Source organism: Leptopilina boulardi, unplaced genomic scaffold, assembly GCF_019393585.1.
Source record: "Leptopilina boulardi isolate dan_hultmark-lab unplaced genomic scaffold, ZJU_Lbou_2.1 LbouV2_266, whole genome shotgun sequence".
NCBI classification, from domain to species: Eukaryota; Metazoa; Arthropoda; class Insecta; order Hymenoptera; family Figitidae; genus Leptopilina; species Leptopilina boulardi.
This window is the reverse complement of record NW_026137825.1, coordinates 2,541,372-2,567,145: the sequence shown is the minus strand read 5'-3', so window position 1 is coordinate 2,567,145 and position 25,774 is coordinate 2,541,372. Positions and strand designations below refer to the sequence as shown.

At 23.0% G+C, this 25,774-nt stretch overlaps 3 protein-coding genes across 4 annotated transcripts; 2 read left to right on the top strand and 1 right to left on the bottom strand.

Annotated features, from left to right (window-relative positions):
- Window positions 1–8,855: 8,855 nt before the first annotated feature.
- On the bottom strand, window positions 8,856–16,576 carry LOC127281298 (proteasome subunit alpha type-5). Of its 2 annotated transcripts, XM_051304946.1 has the most exons (4): window positions 16,441–16,576; window positions 11,767–12,327; window positions 9,451–9,597; window positions 8,856–8,996 (listed from the first exon to the last, which is right to left on the bottom strand). In XM_051304946.1, the coding sequence occupies exons 2-4, from the start codon at window positions 12,325–12,327 to the stop codon at window positions 8,895–8,897; spliced, it is 810 nt and encodes a 269-aa protein (XP_051160903.1). In that variant the 5' UTR covers window positions 16,441–16,576; the 3' UTR covers window positions 8,856–8,894. The 2 variants fall into 2 exon arrangements, with proteins under 2 accessions (XP_051160903.1, XP_051160904.1); XM_051304947.1 differs by lacking the exon at window positions 8,856–8,996 and having other exon boundaries at window positions 9,201–9,597.
- A 497-nt stretch (window positions 16,577–17,073) lies between these two features.
- LOC127281293 (ataxin-10) lies at window positions 17,074–21,740 on the top strand. The gene is made up of 6 exons (XM_051304940.1): window positions 17,074–17,375; window positions 19,160–19,624; window positions 19,874–20,373; window positions 20,532–20,767; window positions 20,980–21,043; window positions 21,401–21,740. The coding sequence occupies exons 1-6, from the start codon at window positions 17,260–17,262 to the stop codon at window positions 21,580–21,582; spliced, it is 1,563 nt and encodes a 520-aa protein (XP_051160897.1). The 5' UTR covers window positions 17,074–17,259; the 3' UTR covers window positions 21,583–21,740.
- Window positions 21,741–22,209: 469 nt separating this feature from the next.
- On the top strand, window positions 22,210–25,438 carry LOC127281299 (uncharacterized). Its single transcript, XM_051304948.1, has 4 exons — window positions 22,210–22,434; window positions 22,815–22,860; window positions 24,667–24,805; window positions 25,160–25,438. Exons 1-4 carry the CDS (start codon window positions 22,357–22,359, stop codon window positions 25,254–25,256), a joined length of 360 nt encoding a protein of 119 aa, XP_051160905.1. The 5' UTR covers window positions 22,210–22,356; the 3' UTR covers window positions 25,257–25,438.
- Window positions 25,439–25,774: the final 336 nt, after the last annotated feature.

The window sequence follows — 25,774 nt, the reverse complement described above, 5'->3', positions numbered from 1 at the left end:
CAATGTCAAAAAATAATTAAAATTTAAAGTCTCTATATGGTCTTTTTCTTGACCTATTTTTTTGTACAATAAAAATTATTGTATATATATATAATTAAAAAATTATTTTACTTCGCGGAAATAGGCGAAAACGTAATACATAATAAAGAGAACGTTGGCTCTTCCTTATTACACAGTACAAGTCTAGACTAGAAAACCGGAAATGGATATTCATGTAATAAAGAAGTCAAAGAACATATATATTTGATATATAAGCTTCTATATTCCAATCCTATATATAATTCACGCATCGGAAAATCGCCATGACGTTTTTTTTTTTTACTTTCACCAAAAGTAGCTCTACCTTCTTTAATAAAAAAAAATTTTTTTTTTTTTTATAATTTTGCAAATTTTTTTTAATTTTCTTTGATCAATTACATTTAAATTTTTTCTAAAGAACTAAAAAAAAGGGTCAATAAGGGCATTTTTTGGTCCCTTCTGAAATCGGCCCACTTGGAAAGATTCCACGGAAAGTGCCCCCTGGAGGTTCTATCAAAATTCCGCCGAAACTTCCAACGTAATTCCATCGGAATTCCAAAGAATTTCCGATGGGATTCCGATTAATTTTTTTCAAAATTTTTAAAGTCCTACTTCCGTCGGAATCCCAACGGAAATTCTTTGGAACTCCGATGGAATTCCGTTAGAAGTTCAGGCGGAATTCTGATAGAACCTCCAGGGGGCACATTCCGGGGAATCTTTCCAAAGTGGGGGTTGATATTATGAAAAATTTGATCTCCTTAGCATTGCTAGACAATTTCTCTAAATCCTTTTTGTGATTTATCAAAAAATACCGGAAATAACTCATCCTAAAAAAAATTTTAAAATACTACTGCTACCAGCTCCAATCCACTAAAACCCGTTAACTCTTATTTTGGAGCTCTTTATCCACCCTTGGAACTATCGTAAGACTTTTTTTTTTTGCCTTCGAGAGTTAAGTTTATTAATTTAAAAATTTTTTTTAAATTTGATTCGAAAATTTAACAGGTAACCCTTTGAACACTTATACGGCATGAAATTTTCTAAAAAAAAAAAAAGTGATTTTTGTGTATTCCCCTGATGTTAAAAAAACCTAAAGTTATATCTGAGAAAACAATACCAATAAGAAATAAAATATGATAACTGTTCATAAAATAGTAAACGCAAATTTGCTCAACTTCTAAAGTGATTCAAGTATCATTGCTGTGCGTGTTTGTATGTGTGTGAGTGAGTATTGGCGCGACAGTAAAGGGAAGGCAATTATCGTAGCGAAACTTGAACGTGGCGAGGGAGCGAGTGTTTGGCGTCTGATACGACGGGTCAGATCCCCGGGGATTCTCAGGGACTCAAACGGGAGAGTATTCCACCTCTCATCGTTCAGTTAATTACAGACTCTCCTTCTTCCAACTATATATATATATATATATATATATACACCTTCACCACCCTCTCCCCCTTTTCCAGACTTTTCACCCAATCGTTCCTTGAGTTCTCTTCGCTTCTCATGAAAAGAGCTTTACACTGCGCTTTTCCAAAGTAGATAAAAAGACAAATAAAATAAAGCAGAAATCTTCATTTTCCTCAATTCAAAATACGAGAAAATAATCAAATAATTGTGTAAAAATTATTTTAAATTTAAATAAGTTTATTTGATAAATATATAGAAGAAAAAAAGTTCCCCGCAATTATTGCATGACATTTCAGTTTTGGGTCTTAAAGTTGAAGATTTAAGCTTTTTTTGAGCCCTCACTGCAAAAAGAAGTATCTTAATATAAGATGTTTTGGTAGTAACTTTTTAGTTATTTAAAATATCTTAGTTTAAAATGTTAATAGTATCTTCGCCAAAGTGCTTTACATATATTTTTGATGAAAAAAATTTTGAGGTTAACTATGGCCTCTTATGTAAGATGCTTAATGTATTTTATATTTTAGTAACTTCAAATTCTGCGACGTATCTTAGAATTTACAAGCATCTTTTTTCTAAACATCTTATGACCCCACAAATATCTTAATTCAAGTTATATATAGAAACTTACCGAAGTAACTTACAATTTAAGATGGAAGAAATATTTTCATTTTTGTTAAAACGCAAAAAGCATATATTAAATATTAATAAGATACTTTACAAAATATCTTTTTTTTAAGATGGAAGATACTATTTTTCCATATTACATCTTATTGTAAGATACCAAATAAGTCACTTATTTTTGAAGTGCTATTAAAGCTTTCTATACCCTCACGTTTTCCTTTTATAGTACTTCAAAAAATACCAAAAAAGCCATTTTTTGACACATTAACCCCTCATTTTCAGGGAACTGAAGAAATTAAATTTTTTTTTTTGTATTTTCTTGTTCATTGACACCCAAATATTCAATAAACACATGAATTTTAAAATAAATACAACATGACCATTTTTTTGTTACCCAGTGTTTCAGTTATGCAACAACTATGCAGTTAAACAATTTTATATTGCGTTTAAGCTAATTATTTTTTAAAAAATTCGTAATTTACCTATATTTTATTATTTACTATACTTTTTTTTATTCATATAAAAATCATCATTTATATACAAAAAAAATTAATAAAAATGACTTTCGTGAAATGTCTGTAAGCCGTTCTATGAATTGGGCGGGAACGAAAATCAGTGAGCTTAAAGTGTGCAGAGAGAGAGAGGGAGGGGAAGGGTTTATCCCGTGGGAATCCAGAGCGAGCGAATCGTTGCGGGATTGAACGCTTGAAATGGAATAATATCCAATAATCTCTCAGCTCTAAAGCGCAGAATGAAAAAAAAAAAAAGGAAGGAGACGTTTTATCGGCACATCGCAGCGGCGCAGCCATTTCATCACTCTCATCCCGTCCCGGGCGCTTTTCCAGCGAAATTAATTATTGATTTTGGATAGGTGTCGAGACGTCGGCATTTAATCGAAAAGCGAACCAACCGTCACCTCCGTCCGTTTACGAATTCAATGCTATATGAATTCTCCCCGAGAGTATAAAACTTTTTATGATGCTTTACTGAACACAAATGTAACTTTTAAATAAGTATTTTAATCTTGATGTATTAGTTGGGAAATTTTTTCTTTTTAAAAAATAAGAGAGAAAAAAAAATTAAACAAATGGGATAAAACTAGTGAATCAAATTCAATCACTCTTATAAAAAATTTAAAAAAAAATTGGAAATAAAAGCTCTACAGATTAGAGGAAAGTGTACGCATACTTTTTACGCGGCAATAAAAAGAAAATCTAATTATTATTTAAAAATCTTACTATGCCTTACAGTTGATGTTAATATGGACCATAACGAAAAAATTGGACCTATTTTACAATTGGTTTCGGTGTACTATAAAATTTTAATTTATAATAACTAGCGATGTATTCCTCGCTCGATAACGCTCGCTTGGTTATAGTTGTACTTATTGTTGTTTACTTATTGTAGTTTATGTATATTATATATATATATAATTTATGTTTTAAATTAATATAGGGTAACTGCACCAGTGGTGGATCATGCACCAGTGGTGGATCAACTGCGAGAAAAATGGTCATTTGTGTTTACACGTTTGTAAGTAAATGAACCGCAAGTGTCGGTAATTGTTAAGAAAGTTATACAGATCAATATTACAATTTAAAAAAATTTTTAAATTCATCGCGAAGAAAGCAGGACAACAATTACTAAAGTGGTGACAGAAAACAAGAGTTTTCCTTAGCATGTAAGTTAAGAGTATATTTTGTAATAGAAAGCTTTGGAGCCATTTTAGGACAATTTTTAATTCTTTTCACAATAGGGGGCATTTCGTTTCATCCCCATAGAGCCCTGAGAACAATATTTACGTCTGTAAGTAGCGCGTGTCCATTGTTTTGGGGTGATCCACGACTGGAACCAAAAAAGTAACAAAATCTAGTGGTGGATCAGTCCTACTTTTCGCCTGTTGACGCATTGTTTTATTGAAAATTTTATGAGTTAAATTTTAGTTAACACTAATTCAAATGTTTATTAATTGTTAACACCTGGGGGTCGATTACGTAACTTTCCCACTTCCCACATCTCACTTCCCACATTTTACATCCCACTTCCCAAATCCCACATCTCACTTCCTACATTTTACATCCTACATCCCACATCCCATATTTCACATCTCACTTCCCATATTTCATATCCCACTTCCCATATTTCACATCTCACTTCTTACTTCCCATATTTCATATCCACTTCCCACTTCCCATATTTCACATCTCACTTCTTACTTCCCATATTTCATATCCACTTCCCACTTCCCATATTTCACATACCACATGCCACATCCCACTTCCCATATTTCACATCTCACTTCCCATATTTCATATCCCACTTCCCATATTTCACATCTCACTTCTTACTTCCCATATTTCATATCCCACTTCCCATATTTCACATACCACATCCCACTTCCCATATTTCACATTCCACATCTCACTTCCCACATTTCACATCCCACTTCTCACATCTCTCCCATTTCCCACAAGATGTTGGATGTGGGAAGTGGTATGTAAAATGTGGGAAGTGAGATGTGGGAATTGAGAAGTGGGATGTAAAATGTAGGAAGTGAGATGTGGGATGTGGGAAGTGGGATGTAAAATGTGGGAAGTGAGATGTGGGAAATGGGATGTGGGATGTAAAATGTAGGAAGTGAGATGTGGGATGTAAAATGTGGGATGTGGGAAGTGGGAAAGTTACGTAATCGACCCCCTGATTTCAAATTGTTAAATTTTTGTTGAATTAAAATACCCAGAATTAATAAATGTTATTTATCATTGAAACTGAAGCTTTAAGAGTTTCTATTTATTTATTACCAAAAATTCTAATAAAAAGATGATTAATTAATATTTAGTCACATTATACCTATAGAAATGAAAGAGGAGGGGATATGTATAGGAAAGTGAATTTGAAAATCTGTCCGTAAAGCCTTATAAAAGTTGCAAAACGTCTCAGTCCCTTAATGTAAAAATGCAATGTTTTTTAGTATGATTTTTTAAGTGATCCACCACTGGAGCAATCTATAACCATGACTGGTGCAAACAGTGATCCAGAATAGGATCATTGACAAATTATCTTTGATGGAGCATTAAAGTAAACGTAGGTGTCAAAATTAAGTCTAACCTTGAAGGAAATGTCTATTGGAACTATCTGGTCCATAATACTATAAAGAATAACCTCGAATTTGTCTAAAAACAACCTATACAGAACTTCAAAGTCAAAATAAGAAAGTTAAGGGGCTTAACTGATCCACCACTGGTGCAGTTACCCTATTATTAATATTTTATAAAATTTATCTTAATTTTGATCAGTATCGTTGAAGGATGAAATGTCAATTGTTAAATATTAAATGTTTTAATTTATTATAATTATAACAACAATATTAATTATATTATAATATATTTTTTTTATCTTATATTATATTAAATTGCTGTAAATTGCCCCACAAACACATGGAGATTTTGCAAATTTTTGAGAAAAATATTCATAATAAATCGAAAAACCTTTTAAAATATCGATTTTTATTTTTATTATCCAGAGTAAACCTTTGTAAAGAGATTTTAAAGGCACAGAAAAAACCTGAATTCAAATTGAGTATAGATTCTATACTCAATTTGATTCGCAACAAAAATGAAACTGGTTGTTTCATTTCGAGTTCTAAGGTAAAAGTATCAAAATGAAACAGGCAAGTTTCATTTTGAGAAAAAGAAAAATGGAAAAATATTGTGAAATAACGAATAATTTTGCACAAAAACATGAAATATAATAATTACAAAGAAGTAAATAACACGCTAGACTTAATATATTTGATTAAAAATTGCTTGTAATCGCGTAATAAAATAATAAAGGAAATATGTTTTTAGGTTAGAAAAATGAAAACATGTGTTTTGACAACAGGAACGGTACTGCCAACTTAAATAATAGCGGTAAATTTAAAAACTTATGAAATTAATTATTATCTACGTAAATAATAATAAATAATTTTTATTTAAAAACTTCTAAATATTCGTACTGGTCAAAATAATCTTTCTGGTGTTGTTGAAATATTAGAAACAATAATTGAAATACAAAATTACTCTGCTTATGATGCCAACTTAGAAATCTGAAATTCCAGCCAATATCATTTTGAATAACATGAAGTTTGTCCCATATTCATTTCGATAACCAAAAGAAAATGAGTTGCAACAAAAATGAGTCCAAGTTTTTTCTGTGGGTATATATCCAAAAATTCAAAAAAAAATTGCATAAAATTGCAAAATAACCCTTTTTTGGGATGAAAATGCAAAATAACCCTTCATCAGGTTAAAATTGAAAAAACATTTTACAAAAAAAAGTATGTAAGATTTTCTAAAAGTATATGGCAAAGTATTTTGATTTATTTGAAAATAAGTCAAACTAGATTTTCCAAGGACGGTGTCGGTGTCGCTTTTGGAAATTTGTTAACTTAATATAATAGAAGATGTTTCGTTTTAAAATAAGAAATGTTAAAATTATTAAGTTAAAAACAATAATTGATTTCAATGACACTTAAAATTAGGCACAATATTATAGGTTCCTAACTAAAAATTTAAAAAACAACAATAAATAATTTTAAAAAACCATAAAAAATTGGTAAAAAATTGTTTATAAGTAACTTTTTAAAAATAGAGTAATTTTAAAGGTATATATCCAAAAATTCGTAAAAAATTGCATAAAATTGCAAAATAACCCTTTTTCGGGTTAAAATAGAAAAAACATGTTACAAAAAAATAGTATGTAAGATTTTCTAAAAGCATATGGCAAAGTATTTTGATTTATTTGAAAATAAGTGAAAAAATAGATTTTCCAAGGACGGTGTCGAGGACATACGGTGTCGGTGTCGCTTTTGGAAATTTGTTAACTTAATATAATAGAAGATGTTTCGTTTTAAAATAAGAAATGTTAAAATTAATAAGTTAAAAACAATAATTGATTTCAATGACACTTAAAATTAGGCACAATATTATAGGTTCCTAACTAAAAATTTAAAAAACAACAATAAATAATTTAAAAAAACCATAAAAAATTGGTAAAAAATTGTTTATAAATAACTTTTTAAAAATAGAGTAATTTTAAAGGTATATATCCAAAAATTCGTAAAAAATTGCATAAAATTGCAAAATAACCCTTTTTTGGGTTAAAATAGAAAAAAACATGTTACAAAAAAATAGTATGTTATATTTTCTAAAAGCATATGGCAAAGTATTTTGATTTATTCGAAAATAAGTGAAAATAGATTTTCCAAGAACGGTGTCGAGGTCACGGTGTCGGTGTCGCTTTTGGAAATTTGTTAACTTAATATAATAGAAGATTTTTCGTTTTAAAATAAGAAATGTTAAAATTATTAAGTTAAGAACAATTGATTTCAATGACACTTAAAATTAGGCACAATATTATAGGTTCCTAACTAAAAATTTAAAAAACAACAATAAATAATAAAAAAAAACCATAAAAAATTGGTAAAAAATTGTTTATAAGTAACTTTTTAAAAATAGAGTAACTTTAAAGGTATATATCCAAAAATTCGTAAAAAATTGCATAAAATTGCAAAATAACCCTTCTTCAGGTTAAAATTGAAAAAACATTTTACAAAAAAAAAGTATGTAAGATTTTCTAAAAGCATATGGCAAAGTATTTTGATTTATTTGAAAATAAGTGAAAATAGATTTTCCAAGGACGGTGTCGAGGTCAGCAGAATAAAATTCTTGAATTTTAGTCATATGAGCAACACGTTTTGCAATCAGAGAAAAATAAAAAAAAATAAATCATTGATAATAATTCAGTGCAAAAACATGATATTTTTTGTAATTGCTTTTCATAATTAAATGTTACAAAGAATAAGTAAAATTCATTAAAATTACATTTGGGACATCTGTTTTTAATTTTGAAAAAAAAAATGAATTTTTACTGCCAACCATAACCGATGAATTTCTAAATTTAAACAATTAGATTTACAAGAAGCATTTAAATTTTCAATATCTCGTAAATCCGTTTTTATTTAAAAAAATTTAATTTTATTATTTAAATCGTTAAAATTATTTTGCTTTTTTAACAGTTAGAATTTGCAGCTTAAATTAAAAAAAAGGAAAGAAATTTAGTTTCACAAAATTGTGATTAATTAAGCAATTTTTTTAAATCAAATTTTTTTTTTTTTAAGGATGGGGAAAAGAGGGCCCCTGCCAACGCCCTCTTTTGTGAGGTACAACCAATTATACTGTTGCCTTTAAAAAACTTATAAAATAATTTCAATAAATTTTTTAACTGCAACTCATCGTTTACCTCTCCATGAATTGGAAAATTAAAAAAAAACGGAAAAGACAGGAAGTTTTGGATATAGGTTTAAATTTATGATTATTTATTTAGTGTATGTATACTTACCAATTTTTCCATTCTCAGTTATTCAAAATTCAATTTAAATACTGAATTTAAAAAATTAACTTTAAAAAATTACTAACTTTTTTTGCATTTTTTTTTTAATTTACATTTTAAAAAAAAGAGGGACTTAATCTTTTGAGATAAATATTTTCCATGAATGAGAAAATAATTTTTTCAATTATCATAATTTGAAATTTAAAAAAAAGGAAAAATCAAAATAAACCAAAATTTTTGGAAATATAACGCTAATTTCTAAAAAAAAAAACATAGAAATTTATTACAATTACTCTCTTAATAAATGATTAATTAATTACTCCTGTCAATATGAATGATAAAAAATGATATTAATGAAGAAATTAGAAAAGTTTTAAATGAAGAATGAAAAATAAATTTGAAATTAGAAAAAAAAAAAAAAAAATTCTGATTAGAAGAAAAATAAGAATGAAACCTCGCTTTATGAAACAAAATGTCTTCAATGATTTTCAATGGATGTGGAAGGTTTTTGGACAGGTGTGGAACTACTTTGACGTGATCTCGTTTCATCTTCTCCTATCGACGACACACATTCTATTATCTATAATTGAGAAAAAATATTGTTAATTTCTTTATGCTAAATCCGATATTTTTCACAAACTTCTTCTTCTACTGATTGTGTTCGAAAAAAAAAATTCAAAACGATTTCAAGAAAAGAACAATAAAGTAATGAAATAAAAAAAAAAGATTGGAATAGAGGATCGTTGATTAAAGAAAAAAGGGACAAGGAAATTAATTCATCAAGTTTCCTTTTTCCTTTTTTTGTATTTCATGTTTTTTTTTGTGTGTGTGTGTTTTTCTTCTTTTTTTTTTTTCTTTTGAGAAAACCTAATTTTTAAAGAAAGAATATAAATTGTAAAATTAACGCGAAATCTTGCCTTTCAAAAATGTGAGAGACAAGTAAAAAAAAAAAAACATTCACAATAATTCGACGAAACAATTTTTTTTTTTCGTAAAATCAACGTGAAAATAATTTATGCAATGTCTTTAATCACCTCTTGCAATTCTTCCCTCGTGTACATGTGAAACAATTTTTCTGGCGTCATTGACATTACTTCAATATTGGTGTCATTCAATTTTTCCTCCATCACTTGTTTTAATATCGTGAGAGCTGCTTTTGCCGCCTCCTTCAAAGTCATCGACTGCAATAAAAATTAAAAATTTTTTAATTCTACTAAAAATTTTTTTTTTAAATTAATTATATATATATTTTTTTTAAGAAATATACATATTTTTTAAATAGAAATAATTGTAACTAATTAATGCAAGTTACACTGAAAAAAAATTTGTGATTCAAATAATTACTTTACTATTAGTAAATAAATATTTACATGAAACAAAAAAATTTTTATATTTTTGAAATAAATAAACTTTATTTAAACTAATAATTTCTGTACTAGCAAAATTAAACGCGCGAAATTAGGAATGTCATTGTTTATTATAAAGAAATTAAAATTAATATTATCAATAATATTTTTAATTTATTATAATATAATTACATTGTTAATAATAATTCCTTAATTTTTATCAAATAAAAAAAATATTTATTGATTTCTTTTTTTGATTATCTGTCGATAATTTTTCAGAAATTCTTTAAGAAAATTTTCGATTTAAAATTTAAATTGATAATTTTTAATATAACATATATCGGTAAAGGTCTTGTAAAAATTTCTTATCATCAAAATATTTATCATTAAATAAAATTTTTTATTTTTTATTATATAATAATAAATAATAATTATTATTATTAATCTATTATATGAAATATATAAATTTTCAATTGCCTATAATAAAAAAAATATTTTGCAAAAAAAAAATTATAACCAAAAAATAATAAAAATATTTGTTATTAAATGAAATTTTTTATTATTATATAATAATAAATAATAATAATAATTATTAATAAATTTAAATTAATAAATAAATAATTTATAAATTATTTAAATTTAATATCTAATATATATATATTATTCAATATTCCTAATTAATTAATTAATGTAACATATATAAATATATATAAAATATAATAATTTAAATTTTATTTTAAATAAAAATTATTTTAAAAAATTTTATATTAAGTTAATATTTAAAAATAAAAATTATTAAAAAAAATTAATATTTAGTCAAAATTAAAAATTTATATGTATATAACATTAATATATATATATAATATAAATTTTTTTAATTATAATAACAAAAATAAATAAATATTTTGTGAAAATAAAAAAAAATTTAATTTGTAATATATAATATAAATAAATAAATAATATAAAATTTTTTTTATTATTTTTAAAATTAATTAAATTATCGTGATTTAATTAAATAAATTTTTGAAATTTGATAAAATTATCAACTTATGCAGCTTACTCTAACAGCAATCGAATCAATTTTTCTCACAATCCTCATAATTTTTTTGCACAATTCTAACAATTTTATAATTTTTAATAATTAAAATACGACCGCACAAATGACAATGTCAAAACATTGAAAAATTTTAACCAACACAAAATAATGTCAAACAACACATTTAAAAAAAACAAAAGACCTATAACAAATACTAACTTTAGGTGTGGACAGAATGAACGAAAGATATTCACGATTATTATATGTAATTTGAAAAAAATACCTTTTAATTGACTCAAATAATAATTATTTGATATAAATTATTTTATCTTTATTTGGAATAGCTATAAGTTTCACTGAGATGTTTCACTAAAACAGCGAAAGTTTTTTTTACTATTCTAGCGAAACATATCGTTATTCCAGATAAAGATTTTTTTTTCCATGCAATTTTTAAATAATTAAGAAGCTACTTTTGATAAATTAGGAATTTTTTTCTCTAGTATGAGTATCCATTGCAATCTCAGGACGCAAAAAAATTAAATTTCACAGCAAATCATCTTTTGCTGATCAATATTTTAATATTCTTTCAATACAATGCTGATGAGATAACTATTTTGTTGTAGCAAATTTTTAAATTTTATTTGAATCACCAGAATAAAATTATTGAATTTCAGTTAAGATGAACAACACGTTTTGCACTCAGAGAAAAATAAAAAAAAATAAATCATTGCAAAAACGTGTTATTTTTTGTAATTGCTTTTCGCAATTAAATTTTACAAATCACAAATACAATTCATTAAAATTGCATTTGGGACATCTGTTTTTAATTTTTGAAGAAAAATGAATTTTTACTTCCATAACCATAATCGATGAATTATCACCTGCAACTCCAACAATAGTATTTAAAGAAATATTTTTTATATTAAATTTTTCTATTTAAAAGAAATTAATTTGTTTTTTATTCGAACCTTGTGATAGACTTCTTGCAATGATTGTTGTGCGCCTTCACTTCCCGAACCAATGGCTTTTGCATCAAATTGAACAAATGTACCTGACGGATCCATGTGAAATAATTGTGGTCCCTTCTCATCAATTCCAGCAAATAAAATTGCCACACCAAATGGACGTGACATTGCACTACCATCGTCATCACTGTCGCCAAATTGAATTGCCAAATTTGAAACAGCTTGCGCTGCCGATTCAACGGTCATTTTTTCATTATAAATAAACCAATGATTTTGACATTCAACACGTGCGCGATCAACCATTGTTCGTGAATCGGCCATTAAACCAGAAACAGCACAGCCAATATGTTTATCGACTTCGACAATTTTTTCAACAGTCGTTGGTTCCATTAAAACTGATGATGTACGTTTTTCAACAGCCAATATTACACCTTCCGATGTTGATATACCAATTGCCGTTGAACCCAATTTTATTGCTTCAATTGCATATTCAACTTGAAATAGTCGTCCCTCTGGGGAAAATGTATTAACCCCACGATCATATTCTGAGCGCGTTAGAAACATCTGAAAAAAGAAACAAAATTTTTTATTTATTTTGATGAAAAAAAAAAAAAAAAAAAATGTTCTCTTAAATGGTAAATAATAAAAAAAATATTTTTTAGTGCAAAAATTAATTAATCAAAATGTTTCAACTTAATTTACTTAAAGAAACAAAATTAATTTTTTTTTTATGTAAAATTCTAACCAATTAAAAAAAAATACTTTTCACTACAAATTACTATATCAAAATGTTCTAATTTAATTTATTTAAAGAAATAAAATTAATTCCTTGTTTTTTTTTTTTTTTTGTAAAATTCTATTCAATTTAAAAAAATTCTTTAATTCTTTTTCTCATTTATGCCAAAGTTGTATAATTGTGTTTCCAAATTTCGGAATAAGTTTCTTTAAAATTCCAAATTCGAAAATTCAATTCACAAAGCTGAAGTACACAACGTTTACCAACGAAATTTTTTTTAAAGTTGTATATTGATTCAAAAATTGTATACAAATATAAAAAATTTATGATGAGAAAAAAGATGCGCAAGGAAATTTCGTACAAGATAGTAATTTGAAAAAAATTTATTTTTAAAAATTAATTTTTAAGGTACCAGGGGGGCCAATGAATACCTATTAAATATTAATTATAAAAAAAAACAGGCCTCGAATCAACTTAAAGACACAAAAAGTCGTTTCAGTCAATTTATATTCCAAAAAAAAAGTGGATTTATTTTTTATTTTAACAAAAATATTTTACAGATTTTTAAATAAAAAATTTTTTTCTTAATAATAATCAATTTTTTTTCCCCCGACAATATATTTAGTATTTAAAATTATAATATATGAAAAATTTAAAAAAAAAAAAAAAACAATTATTTGTTAATATTTTTTCAAATAAAAGTAAAAATTCTCGAATAATTAAAAATTTAAACTTCTCTCACAATTTTGATTATTTTTCATCGACGATTTTTTTTATAACCTTTTTTCATGATTTTGAACAATCAATCGTATGGATTTAAAAAAAAATGCAATTTTTACAAAAAAACAAACCAAAATGGACAAAAATATGAATAATCTTTTACGTCCGAGTAGTATTAAGTAAGATAAATAAAATAAACGAAGACATTCGGACCAAATGTTATAAATATATTTCTCCAACGTTTCGAAATCTGTACGATTTCCTCTTCAGAACAAAAATATATTTCTTTTTTAATTTTTAATAATATATAATAATTTTAGATTCTAAATACAAGAAAAAATAATTTACACCCTTTAGCGTATTAATTATTTTTAAACTATTTTTATATTAAATTAACGGAAAATTTAAAAAAAAGAGAGGGAAATTTTTTTTTTTTTAATAATAATCCTTTACGAAGGGTTAAAGTTAAAATTTTTAGAAATAATTAAATTTCAAAAAATATATTGTTAATTTTCAAACAATTATTAAATTTTACAGAACTAACAATAATTTATCAAACAATTTTTGGTAAACATTTTTTAAATTTAATTGAATTTTCAATGATTTAAAATTGAGATTTTTGAAATTAATTGAAACTTTAAGTGTTTTTTAATTAAAATTTTAGATGATTTCACTAAAAATTTATTAGAAAATGCGGACAAAATACAATAATTTGAAAATCATTTTTAATTGAAAAATAGTTTCAGATAGTTGAATTTTCAAAGAATATTATTAAAATAGTTAAAAATAATTGAATTTCCTTAGAGTTATAATTGAAATTATTAAATTTCAAAAAAAAAAAAAATTTTGATGGAAAATTTTAGAAATAATTAAATTTTAGATGCTTTTAAATTCAAATTATTGAAAATTCAATTAATTTTGAATTCAAATATTTGAGAATAATGAAATTTAATTTTGATTTTAAATTTTGAAAATAATTGACTTTCAGTTCATTTTGAATTGAAAATTTTGTGAAATAATTGAATTTTAATTGAAATTTTGGATAATAATTTAATTTAAGTTCATTTTTGATTGAAAATTTAAATAATTAATTTTGAATAGAAATTTTACAAAATAATTGAATTTTATTTCATTTTATTATTATTATTATTATGATTTATTATTACAGTAGTAATAACTTCCCGCCGTCCTAACTGGACTATATATGGGATACAAAATAATAAGAAAAGAAACAAACAAATTAAATTGATGGCAATAAAAACTTTCCTATTATGTTACAAGTTATCTATGAACTTGAAAACTTGGTAAATAATTAAATTTTAAATTGAAAATTTTTGATAATTATTGAAAATTCAATAAATTTTGAATTCAAATTTTTGAGAATAATTAAATTTTATTTGATTTTAAATTTGGAAAATAATTGAATTTCAGTTCATTTCGAATTAAAAATTTTGGGAAATAATTGAATTTTAATCGAAATTTTGGATAATAATTTAATTTAAGTTCATTTTTGATTGAAAATTAAAAAAATTAATTTTGAATAGAAATTTTAGAAAATAATTAAATTTTATTTCATTTTAAATTGAAAACTTGGTAAATAATTAAATTTTAAATTAAAAATTTTGGATAATTATTGGATTTTTAATTGATTTTGAATTAAAATTTCGGGTAATAATTGAATTTTAGTTTATTTTGAATTTAAATTTTTAAAAAATAATTCAATTTTATTGTGATATTTTTTTTTAAATTATAAACAATTGTTAAATTTTTTAAAAATTTTAATTGAAAAATAATTTTGATAGAATTAAATTTGTGATGTATTTCATTAAAATTATTAAAAATAATTAATTTAGTGAAGAATCATTTTAGTTCAAAATTTGTTAAATAATTGAATTAAATAGATCTGAAGAAGATGTACATTTTATATTAAAAAAATGTATTTTATTTACATTTTCTTTTCAAATGTAAAAAAAAATGTCGCATTTTATTAAAATAAGTCGACAAAAGTCGTATTTTTGAAAAAAGTCGGAAAACGTCGTATAATCCGAGGCCTGTAAACATATAATTTTTATTATTATTATTTAATATGTAATAATATTCTAATAAATTAAATTATTATTGATAATATTAATCTTTAATTTCTTTATAACAAACAATTAAATACTCAATTTGGCGCGCTTGCGTGCGTTTAATTTTGCTAGTTAATACAATAAAATGTTTCAATTTAATTTATTTAAAGAAACAATTTTTATTTTATAGTTTTTTCGTACAAAATTCTATCCAATTGAAAAAAAAGAAAATTCTTTTGTACAAATTAATATACATCAAAATATTCAAATTTAATTTATTTAAAGAAACAAAATTAATTATTGTTTTCTAAAATTTTTACTAAAGTAATTAATAATTTTCGTTTTAAATAAAAAATTATGCAAAATATAAATAATAATAATAATAATAATAATAATTTCAGTAAATTAATTTTTAATTTTAATTAATTATTATAATTTTAATTAACAATTAAATTTTAAATTCTAATTTTTACTTTTAAAACAATTTTTCTTTTTTTTTTTTTGGAAAAACTTTACTAAATTTAACCTAAAAATTTTGTTACAAAAGATTATTTTTTGTTTTGAGCAGTGAAATTATTTGTTAAAAGATGTAAAATTTTTTTTCAAGTGTAAATAAATATTTTTATTTTAAATTCTATTTGAACGAGAAAAAATTTTCGAAGTTTTGTCTTTCATAGAAAGAAAAAAAAAACGTTTATTAATAAATCATTATCAGAAATTAATTTAAATAATTTCGAAATTTAATAGAAAAGAAAACAACAATGAAAAATAAGTAAATATTTTAAACTTATAACAATTTTTTTTATAAAGTAAAAGAGAAAATTTTTTGCTTCGAACACATTTATAGGTTAGGAACATTAAGATTCTTATGCACGTCAAACAAACAATTAACATGGATATTTTTATATCAACAGAATAATGAATTCTTTTTTTCTATAGAATATAACAAACAATTATTTAGTTTGACAATGAAAAAAAAAATGACAATTTTACTTTGAAAATAAAATGAAAAATAAATAAAGAAAACAAATTTTGCTGCTGACAATGACAAGGCAAAATATTCATGAAAATTTGTAATAAAAAATGTATAAAACGATAATTTTAAATTTCAAAAATCAATAATTTTTAATAGCGAAAAGAAATAAAACTTACCTTTAATGATTTTTCTCAATTAAACTGTATTATAAACTAATTAAACGAAAGAAACTTGGGTATTTTAAAGACAAACTTGTGTGTCACAAACGCTAGTCACGGCCGCACAAGCTAATCGCAAATATCGATTCTTGTCGTTTTCGATATGTATCGCGATGTTTCTCTCTCTCTCTCTCTTTCGATTGCGCGCCATTTTGAAATCAATAGTAATAAAATTATTAATAAATATAGTAAACAATAATATAATACAGTAATAAATAAATAAATTATTTTTGAAAATTTAAGAATTTTACAGAATAAATATTAAATCAAGTTGAAACAGAAACAAGATTAAATATGTAAATGAAATGAAAATTCTTGCATAGAGTTTGAAGTTGGCTGCAGATACATCAATACCTTAGCCAATCAAACAGAGACGCGAAATTTTAATACTTTTAATACATTTTAGTGTCAATTTTTAAAATTAAAAAAATACATCTTGATAAATTCGGACAATATTAATAAACAATTAAATTTTTGCAAAAAAAAAATATATTACAATTACAAATATTAAAAATTTCTCTTTTATTATCAAATACCCGGCTTTCATATATGCGTCAAGTGCTACCAACGTACGAAAAAAAAATAATACCAGGTTTACCAATTGTTCTAAAAGTGAAAATAAAATTTTATATTTGCTTCTTTATTTGCTATCAACAATTAATAAAATATAATAAAGAAAACTGTTAATTATTAAATTAAATGTCCATAAAAGAATAATTAACGATAATTTATATTAATTTTTGATATATGTAAATGTAAATAAGTCACGCAGTAAATATGTCAATTTCAATGAGAGATGTTTATTTGAGGTTATGTTTGTGTGAAAAAACAAATGATTGGAGTACATTGCCAGAATTTTTAATGCCAAAATATTTTCATCTAAACAAAAATATGTAATTATAAACAATTTTAATAAAAAATTCAATATTATATAAGTGGGGGGTGGGGGAGGGGATAAGGAGACCAGTGAAATTTTAATCAATCGAAATTAATTTTGTTTATGGTTGTCAATTTTTTTTTTCCCCGACAATATATATTTAGTATATTTAAAACTATAATATTATGAAAAATTAAAAAAAAAAAAAACAATTATTTGTTAATATTTTTTTAAATAAGAGTAAAAATTCTCGAATAATTAAAAATTTAAACTTCTCTCACAATTTTGATTATTTTTTATCGACGATTTTTTTATAACCTTTTTTCATGATTTTGAACAATCAATCGTATGGATTTAAAAAAAAATGCAATTTTTACAAAAAACAAAATTTCTAAAATGGACAAAAATATTTTTTTTTTTTTAATTTTAATAATATATAATAATTTTAGATTTTAAATACAAGAAAAAATAATTTACACCCTTTAGCGTATTAATTATTTTTAATGTATTTTTATTTTAAATTAACGGAAAATTTTTTTTAAAAAAAGAGAGGGAAAAATGTTTTTAATTTAAATAATATTTATTTTAATATATTATTTATATTATTATTATTATTATTATTATTACTATTTATTATTATTATTTATTTAATGCCAACATTGAGGCAAGATTAACAATTATTAATCATGTTAATTGTTAATTATTAAAAAAATTTTTTATTAATTATTTTTATTTTATAAACCAGCTACATAAAATAATAATAATAATTTTATTAATAAAATGATTTTTATTATTAATTGTATTAAAAAAAAAATTTTAAAATAATAATTTTGTAATAAAATTATTTTTATTATTAAAAAAAAATATTTAATAATAATAATTTTGCAATAAAATTATTTTCTTTATTAAAAAAAAATATTCAATAATAGGTAATAATTTTTTAATAAAATTATTTTCATTATTAAAAAAAAATATTTAATAATAATAATTTTCTAATAAAATTATTTTCATTATTAAAAATAAAATTTAATAATAACAATTTTGTAATAACATTATTTTCAATATTAAAATAATTTATTAATAATAATTTCTATAATAAAATTATAATAATAAAATCGTTAATATTACATTGAAAAAAACAAAAATTTATTTTATTCAAATATTCAGTTACTTTATTATATAATGAAATAAATATTTATTTGAACGAAATAATTTTTATTTGAGTCAATTAAATAGTATTTGTTTCAAATACAGAAATATTATTGTTCCAAATACAATTTAATTCAAATAAAAATTATTTGGTTCAAGTATAATATTTATTTGATAATATTTTTTAAGTAACCGATTATTTGAATCAAATAAATTTTTTTTCTCATTGTAATATTGTTAAAATTTTAATTATTATTATTTTTACTATTGTTATTCCAATTATTATTTTTATTCTAAATATACAATTATTAATAAATAATTATTTAAAATTATTTTAATTATTATATTATTATAATTATTTATAATAAACATATTTATTTATTTAAATTGCTGGGAGAGTAAATAAAGATATATATATTTATTTATTTAAAATAAAAAAATAAATATTTAATATAATAAATAAATAAAATTTATTTTATAAATTTAAAATAAAATAAATAAATACCTATAATAAATATTTAAAAACATTTATTTAAAATAAAAAATAAATTATTTAAAATTATTTTAATTATTATATTATTATAATTATTTATAATAAACAATATTATTATAAATAAAAAATTATTAATTGCATTTATTTTTACAAAATAGCGACATTAAATTAGTGGGAAAAATAGCAAAATTATTGATAAATTCATTGAATTTTGAATTATCAAGAAAAACGGAAATTCTCCTCTTGAAATGTCTCACAAATTGTTGTTTAGAAAATTTTAAATACAAAAGCTATAATTTAATAGAAGACACAAAAATTTCTAAATATCATACAGAAATCTATGATTTATTATCTGATGATTTGCATTTGGAGAAAATTGATAAAACATATCCATTCGAAACACATTTTCCATACGATGGTATTATTAAATGGACAGTCGATAGAATTTTTCAATTAATTGCCAAAGAGGATAAAAAATTTACAAATGAAGAATTAGATATTCTCACGCAATGTATGCAATTTCTTTCAAATTTTGTTTCATCGGCATGTAAAAATAAATATTCACCCGATTTAAATGAAGCGCCAATTTATCTTGATAGTGAAGAATTGAAAAATGTAATTTTGTAAGTAGAATTTTTTTTTTATTATAATTAAAAAATATAATTTTTGTAATTATTTATATTTAATATAATAATTAAAAAAAAAATTTCAATATAATTACGTATTTATTTATAATAAGTATTTATAATAAATAAATACTTATTTTCAATAAATATGTAATTATATTTAAAAAATTTGTAATTATTATATTAAAAATAATTAATTGAAAGTATCTAATAATAATAATAATAATACTAATTTTTTTTTTGAAGGTTTCTGATTGGTCACGAACATATGCCGCTAGCAAAAGCAGCTTGTTATTTTATTTACAATACAGTCATGTATAAAGAAGAAAATTATATTTCTGATATTAAAAAAAATGAATTAATGAAAAATTTAATAAACGCCACAAAATTGGAAATTAATGTTGCACAATATATGTTGAATTATTTTATTGAGAATGGCAAATTTTTAGAAAATATTTATGATAATTTATTAATTGACGATAGATTATTTATATTGGAAATAATAAATGAGAATTTATTAAATGAAATTTATAAAAATATTTCCATTGATATGACAAAATTAATTGCTGGAAAATTTAAAAGAAAAAGTGATTTAATTCTTAAAACTGTCGATACATATTTAGATGGAATGCAACCAATGGAAGTGATGATTCTTCTAAATATATTGGGAATTTTATCATCGAAAACAAATTCAAATTATTCAATTTTTTTACGAGAGGACAAAAGTCTTTTGATAAATGCTCTTTGTTAGTATTTGCTTTCTTTTTTTTTTTTATTCACAATTATTAATATTATTTTTTATTCGTTTTCTGATTTTTTTTATAATTTTTTTTTTTTTCTTAAAACTATTTTTGTTTTGAATTTGTTTTTCAAAATTTTGAAAATTGCAATTTTTCATTTATAGATTTACTAAAATCAATTCATATGGTGGGAAGGGAATCGAATAATTTTTTTACACCTCTACAAAAATTAAGTGAAATTGCAATTACAAATAATCAGGGAACGAGCGATTTGAAAAATGAAAATTCAGATAAAAGTGAAAATCAAAATTTTCAAACACATCCTGCTTATGGATTTAAAGCTGGACTTGTACGATTAATTGGAAATTTGGTTTTTGAAAATGAAAATAATCAAAATTTGGTATGTTTTTTAATTTGAATGTTGTTTGTTTTTTTTTTAAATATTATTTTATTTTTCAGAATTTTAATTCTTTAAAATTAGTTTTTAGATTTCTTATATTTTTATTAAATAATACGTCCTTTAGTAATAAAATTATTTAAAAAAAAAAAATATTTATCACAAAAAGGACATCGAATTTAAAATAAAACAATTAATTAATTTTGTTTTTTTAGGTAAGAGAAGAGGAAGGAATTCCATTACTTTTAGATTGTTGCAACATAGACGCAAGAAATCCTTGTATCCTTAAAAAAAACTTTTTTTTAATACATATTTTCCGTTAAAAAATATTAATTTTTATTTTGATAAAAATCATATTTATTAGTAAATATTATTTATTTTATTTATTTATATACATATGAACGGGCATACAAAAAATGAAAATTATTATTATTATTATTATTTTTCGTATTTTATACACAAAAGGAAAATTCTTTGAAAATAGAAAAAAAAAATTTAATATCGCGATTTAAAAAAGAAAAAAAAAATGACTGAAGAACATTCTTAATATTTTTATTTTTCTTTTTAGTTTTGAATTATTTCAATATATATTTATGAAAATCAAAAAGAATTTCCTTAACATGAATATTTCATTAGTAATCATTCAATGGATAATTTTGGCAATAAAAAATTTATGCAACAAAAATATAGCAAATCAAAATTTAATTCAAGAATGTACAAAAATTGGCGTTGTTGATAGTGCAGCACTCAAAGAAATGGGATTAACACTTAATGATGAAGGTGATGGCAAAGCAATTGGCATAATGCCTATGTTGTAATTTTTTTTTTTTTTTATAAAAAATAAATAAGCAAACAAAAAAAAATCACATTATATTAATATTTTATATAATTTTGAATTTTAAATATTGTATAATATATATATATTTATAAATTTTCATTTATTTGAAAGAATAAATATTTTTAGGAAAAAAAATAATATTAATCAATTTATTCTGACCTCGCAGAAAAAAAAAACAAAAAATTGTTTTTTAATATTAATTTGCGTTTTCTTTTCATTTTTTTTTCTTATTAAAAAAAAAAGTATGCATTTTTTTCTAGATAAATTAATCTTTATTCAGCAAATTTTTATTCTGTTTAACTTAAAGTGTTTACATTTAAATAATTAAAAAATTAATTTTTCGTTTAAAAATTGTCACACACAAAGAATTAAATTAATAAAAGTATAATAAAAGAAATTTTTGAGAATTGATTAAGTGCAATTAATGCGTGTTATCAATTATTTCGTGTCATTGATTATATTTGTTTAACATTATTAAGAAATTTTATTTTATAAACATGAATAATGTGTCAATTATGTAAATATTTTTTTTTTTTTTTAAATATATGTACAATTTTTTTTTACCTTTTTTTAATTTATAATAAAGTAATTTCTGTAAAAAATCACGTTTATCTTAAAGATTACTTTTGGTTTAAAAAGTATAAAAGCAAATGTATGAAATGAAAAAATAGTTTTTACAGATCATTTAAATTTGAAGTTATTAAAGTAAATTTCTAAATTTTTATTTTTCAATTTTTTAAAAATCAAAAAAATCATGTTATTCGTTGTGTTTCTTCTCTTTTTAACTTTTTCAAATCTTCGAGGATTTCCTCTTGAAGAACAATATCATAATGTAAGTTCAGTGAATTTTTATTTTATTAATTTATAAAAATTCACGTTTTTCTATTATAATTATATATATTAATAAAAATAAGTAATAGCTGATGAAGGATATGGGGTCAAAATTGACAATTTGGGCAGTTTAAAGCTTTTTAAATTGCAAAAAACGATAAAAATGATATTTTTATCGGTTATCAATTGTTTTCAAACACTTTTAGGTGTATTTTGTGCAATAATTTGCAATCAAATCGTCTGTCTAAGAAAAATTGAATCATTATTATTATTTTTTACATAATTAGTATAATTTTTTTTTTTTTTTTTTTTTTTGTCAAATATAATAATGTAGAATAAAAAATATCTGCTATTTTTTAATTATTAAACACTTCTTTTCAGAATTCAAAAAATGTACAGAGAGAAAAAAGAGAAATTTGTTGTTCAGGTATTTATTTATTTATATATTTAGATATATTTTTTATATTTATTTATTTATATTAATTTTGGATTAAATTTTTTTTTTTAATTAATTCAGGACCCCAGATATATTTTTCTTACGAACTAATAAAATAATGAAATATAAAATAAATAATTTAACCCCTTCGTGCCCAGGCAAAACGGAGCATATAAAAAAACGAAACTAAAGTGGTTCCTATAGTTTTTGGGGTCGCTGATTACGAATCTGGTGTTAGTTTTTGAAAATTCAAAATGGCAGATTCAATATGGCGGACGAAAAAATAAAAATTGATCGGATTCGCTTGAAAATTGTCACTCGGGGGTTTTCGGGGTCGCTGATTACGAATCCGATTATAGTTTTTGAAAATTCAAAATGGCGGATCCAATATGGCGGACGAAAAATCAAAATTGTTTGGATTCGCTTGAAAATGGTTACACGCGGGTTTTCGGGGTCGCTGATTACGAATCCGATATTAGTTTCTCAAAATTCAAAATGGCGGATCCAATATGGCGGACGAAATATCAAAATTGTTCGGATTCGCTTAAAAATGGTCACTCGGGGGTTTTCGGGGTCGCTGATTACGAATCCGATATTAGTTTCTCAAAATTCAAAATGGCGGATCCAATATGGCGGACGAAAAAATTAAAATTGTTCGGATTCGCTTGAAAATGGTCACTGGGGGGTTTTCGGGGTCGCTGATTACGAATTTGGTATTAGTTTCTCAAAATTCAAAATGGCGGATCCAATATGGCGGATGAAAAATCAAAATTGTTTGGATTCGTATGAAAATGGTTACTCGGGGGTTTTCGGGGTCGCTGATTACGAATCCGATATTAGTTTTTCAAAATGACGGATGCAATGTGATGGACGTATTTTTAAAAGTTATTAACAAAAAAAATCCAACGCACTTCTTGCGGAACCTCAAGGGTGGTGTCGAAGGCCGTTACAGACATAAAAAAATAAACTTCTATTGCTGTTATACTTTTAACTTATTTTAATTTGTTTAATTTAAATTAGTTTCAATCGATTGTTAACGATTATTAAAAATTGATCTGCAACATTGGATTTAAGACTCAATTTTTGAAAACTAATACCAAATTCGTAATCAGCGACCCCGAAAACCCCCCAATGACCATTTTCAAACGAATCCGAACAATTTTGATTTTTCGTCCGCCATATTGGATCCGCCATTTCGAATTTTGAGAAACTAATATCGGATTCGTAATCAGCGACCCTGAAAACCCCCGAGTGACCATTTTCAAGCGAATCCGAACAATTTTGATTTTTTCGTCCGCCATATTGGATCCGCCATTTTGAATTTTGAAAAACTAGTATCGGATTCGTAATCAGCGACCCCGAAAACCCCCGAGTGACCATTTTCAAGCAAATCCGAACAATTTTAATTTTTTCGTCCGCCATATTGGATCCGCCATTTTGAATTTTCAAAAACTAACACCGGATTCGTATTCAGCGACCCCAAAAACCCCCGAGTAACCAGTTTCAAGCGAATCTAAAATGTTTTAAAAATTCGTCATTTTTCATAATTATTTATATTTTTTTCTGAACAATATAAATTTTTAAACAAAATGTGAGTTCCATTTTTTGAAAGCTCTATCCTTCCTGAAAAAAATGCACCAAGTTTGAATAAAAAATATTTAATCTGTTTAGAGTTCTGGAGGTTTTTGTAGGTGGGACATATATGTCCCATGGGCACGAAAGGGTTAATAAATAATAATAAAAAAAAAAATTATTTTACATATATATATTTTATTTATTTTTTTTTTGGGACTTTAGAATTGGAAGTCGTTAAGGTGGTGCATGATTGCAACCCATGTGATTGCCATTCTTTATGCAATTGCCATTCTTCATGCAATTGTCATTCTTTATGCAATTGTCATACGCATTCTGAATCTGAATCTGATTCTGATTTCAGGTACGTAATATTTTTTTATTATTACAATTATTAAAATTATTCTGTTTTTTATTTATGGACAAGTCAAATTTTATAAAAAAAAAAATTATAATTTTATAAGTAGGGTACTTATTAATATTACTTAGATAATATAATTTTTATTTTAATATTATATACTATACGAGAAATACTTAATTTCGGAAATTAATTTTATTTTCCTAAAATTTTATTAATTTTTTAAATTTGTGTATAATATATATATATATATAGGTACTAATAATAAGTTATTCAAAAATTGTTAAGTTCAAAATAATTAATATAATATACATATTATTAATTTGTCAATTTAATTTTTATTTTCTATTTTGATAACAGTGAGGATATTGTATACAGTCCAGTATATGTACCAGTTGTTCCAGTTGTGCAAGTTGTACCAATTGTGCCAGTTGTGCCAGTTCCTAGTATAATATAAAATACAAATGAGTAAAATTACTTAAAAAATTATAATACTAAGAAATCATAATGATTAATAATAAATAATAATAATTAATAATTAATAACAAATAATATAATAATAATAATAATAATAATAATAATAATAATAATAATAATAAAATAATATGTTACAATAAGACGTTAACAAAAATAAATAAATAAAAAATATTTTGAAAGTGCATAAAATTGTTATATTTATACATTTTGCAGATTTAACAAAAATCTGTATGTAAATAAAGACTAATATATGTAGAAATAAAAAAATAATTTTCAAATTTAAAAGTTCCGCCAAAAATTTTATCCAAAAATCCAGATTTTATTCGTCCTTAGGTAATAGGATGTTGATGTTAGTAAATTAAATAATTTAATTTACTAAATATTATTTATTTTAGAAAATACAAATGTTTATAAAAATTATAATTTTTTCTATTTAAATATATATATATATATACTCTATAAAGCAGAAAACTACCTTTCAATTAATGATTTCTTCTT

Coding starts and splice junctions, on each gene's coding strand:
- LOC127281298 (XM_051304946.1), bottom strand. CDS start 12,327: ATGTTTCTAACGCGCTCAGAATATGATCGTGGGGTTAATACATTTTCC. Junction 9,598..11,766: donor TGCAAGAAGTCTATCACAAG/GTTCGAATAAAA, acceptor TTTTTATTGCAG/TCGATGACTTTGAAGGAGGC. Junction 8,997..9,450: donor CGAGGGAAGAATTGCAAGAG/GTGATTAAAGAC, acceptor TCTCAATTATAG/ATAATAGAATGTGTGTCGTC.
- LOC127281293 (XM_051304940.1), top strand. CDS start 17,260: ATGTCAATTTCAATGAGAGATGTTTATTTGAGGTTATGTTTGTGTGAA. Junction 17,376..19,159: donor TTTCATCTAAACAAAAATAT/GTAATTATAAAC, acceptor TTTACAAAATAG/CGACATTAAATTAGTGGGAA. Junction 19,625..19,873: donor GAATTGAAAAATGTAATTTT/GTAAGTAGAATT, acceptor TTTTTTTTGAAG/GTTTCTGATTGGTCACGAAC.
- LOC127281299 (XM_051304948.1), top strand. CDS start 22,357: ATGTTATTCGTTGTGTTTCTTCTCTTTTTAACTTTTTCAAATCTTCGA. Junction 22,861..24,666: donor AAGAGAAATTTGTTGTTCAG/GTATTTATTTAT, acceptor TTGGGACTTTAG/AATTGGAAGTCGTTAAGGTG. Junction 24,806..25,159: donor GAATCTGATTCTGATTTCAG/GTACGTAATATT, acceptor TTTTGATAACAG/TGAGGATATTGTATACAGTC.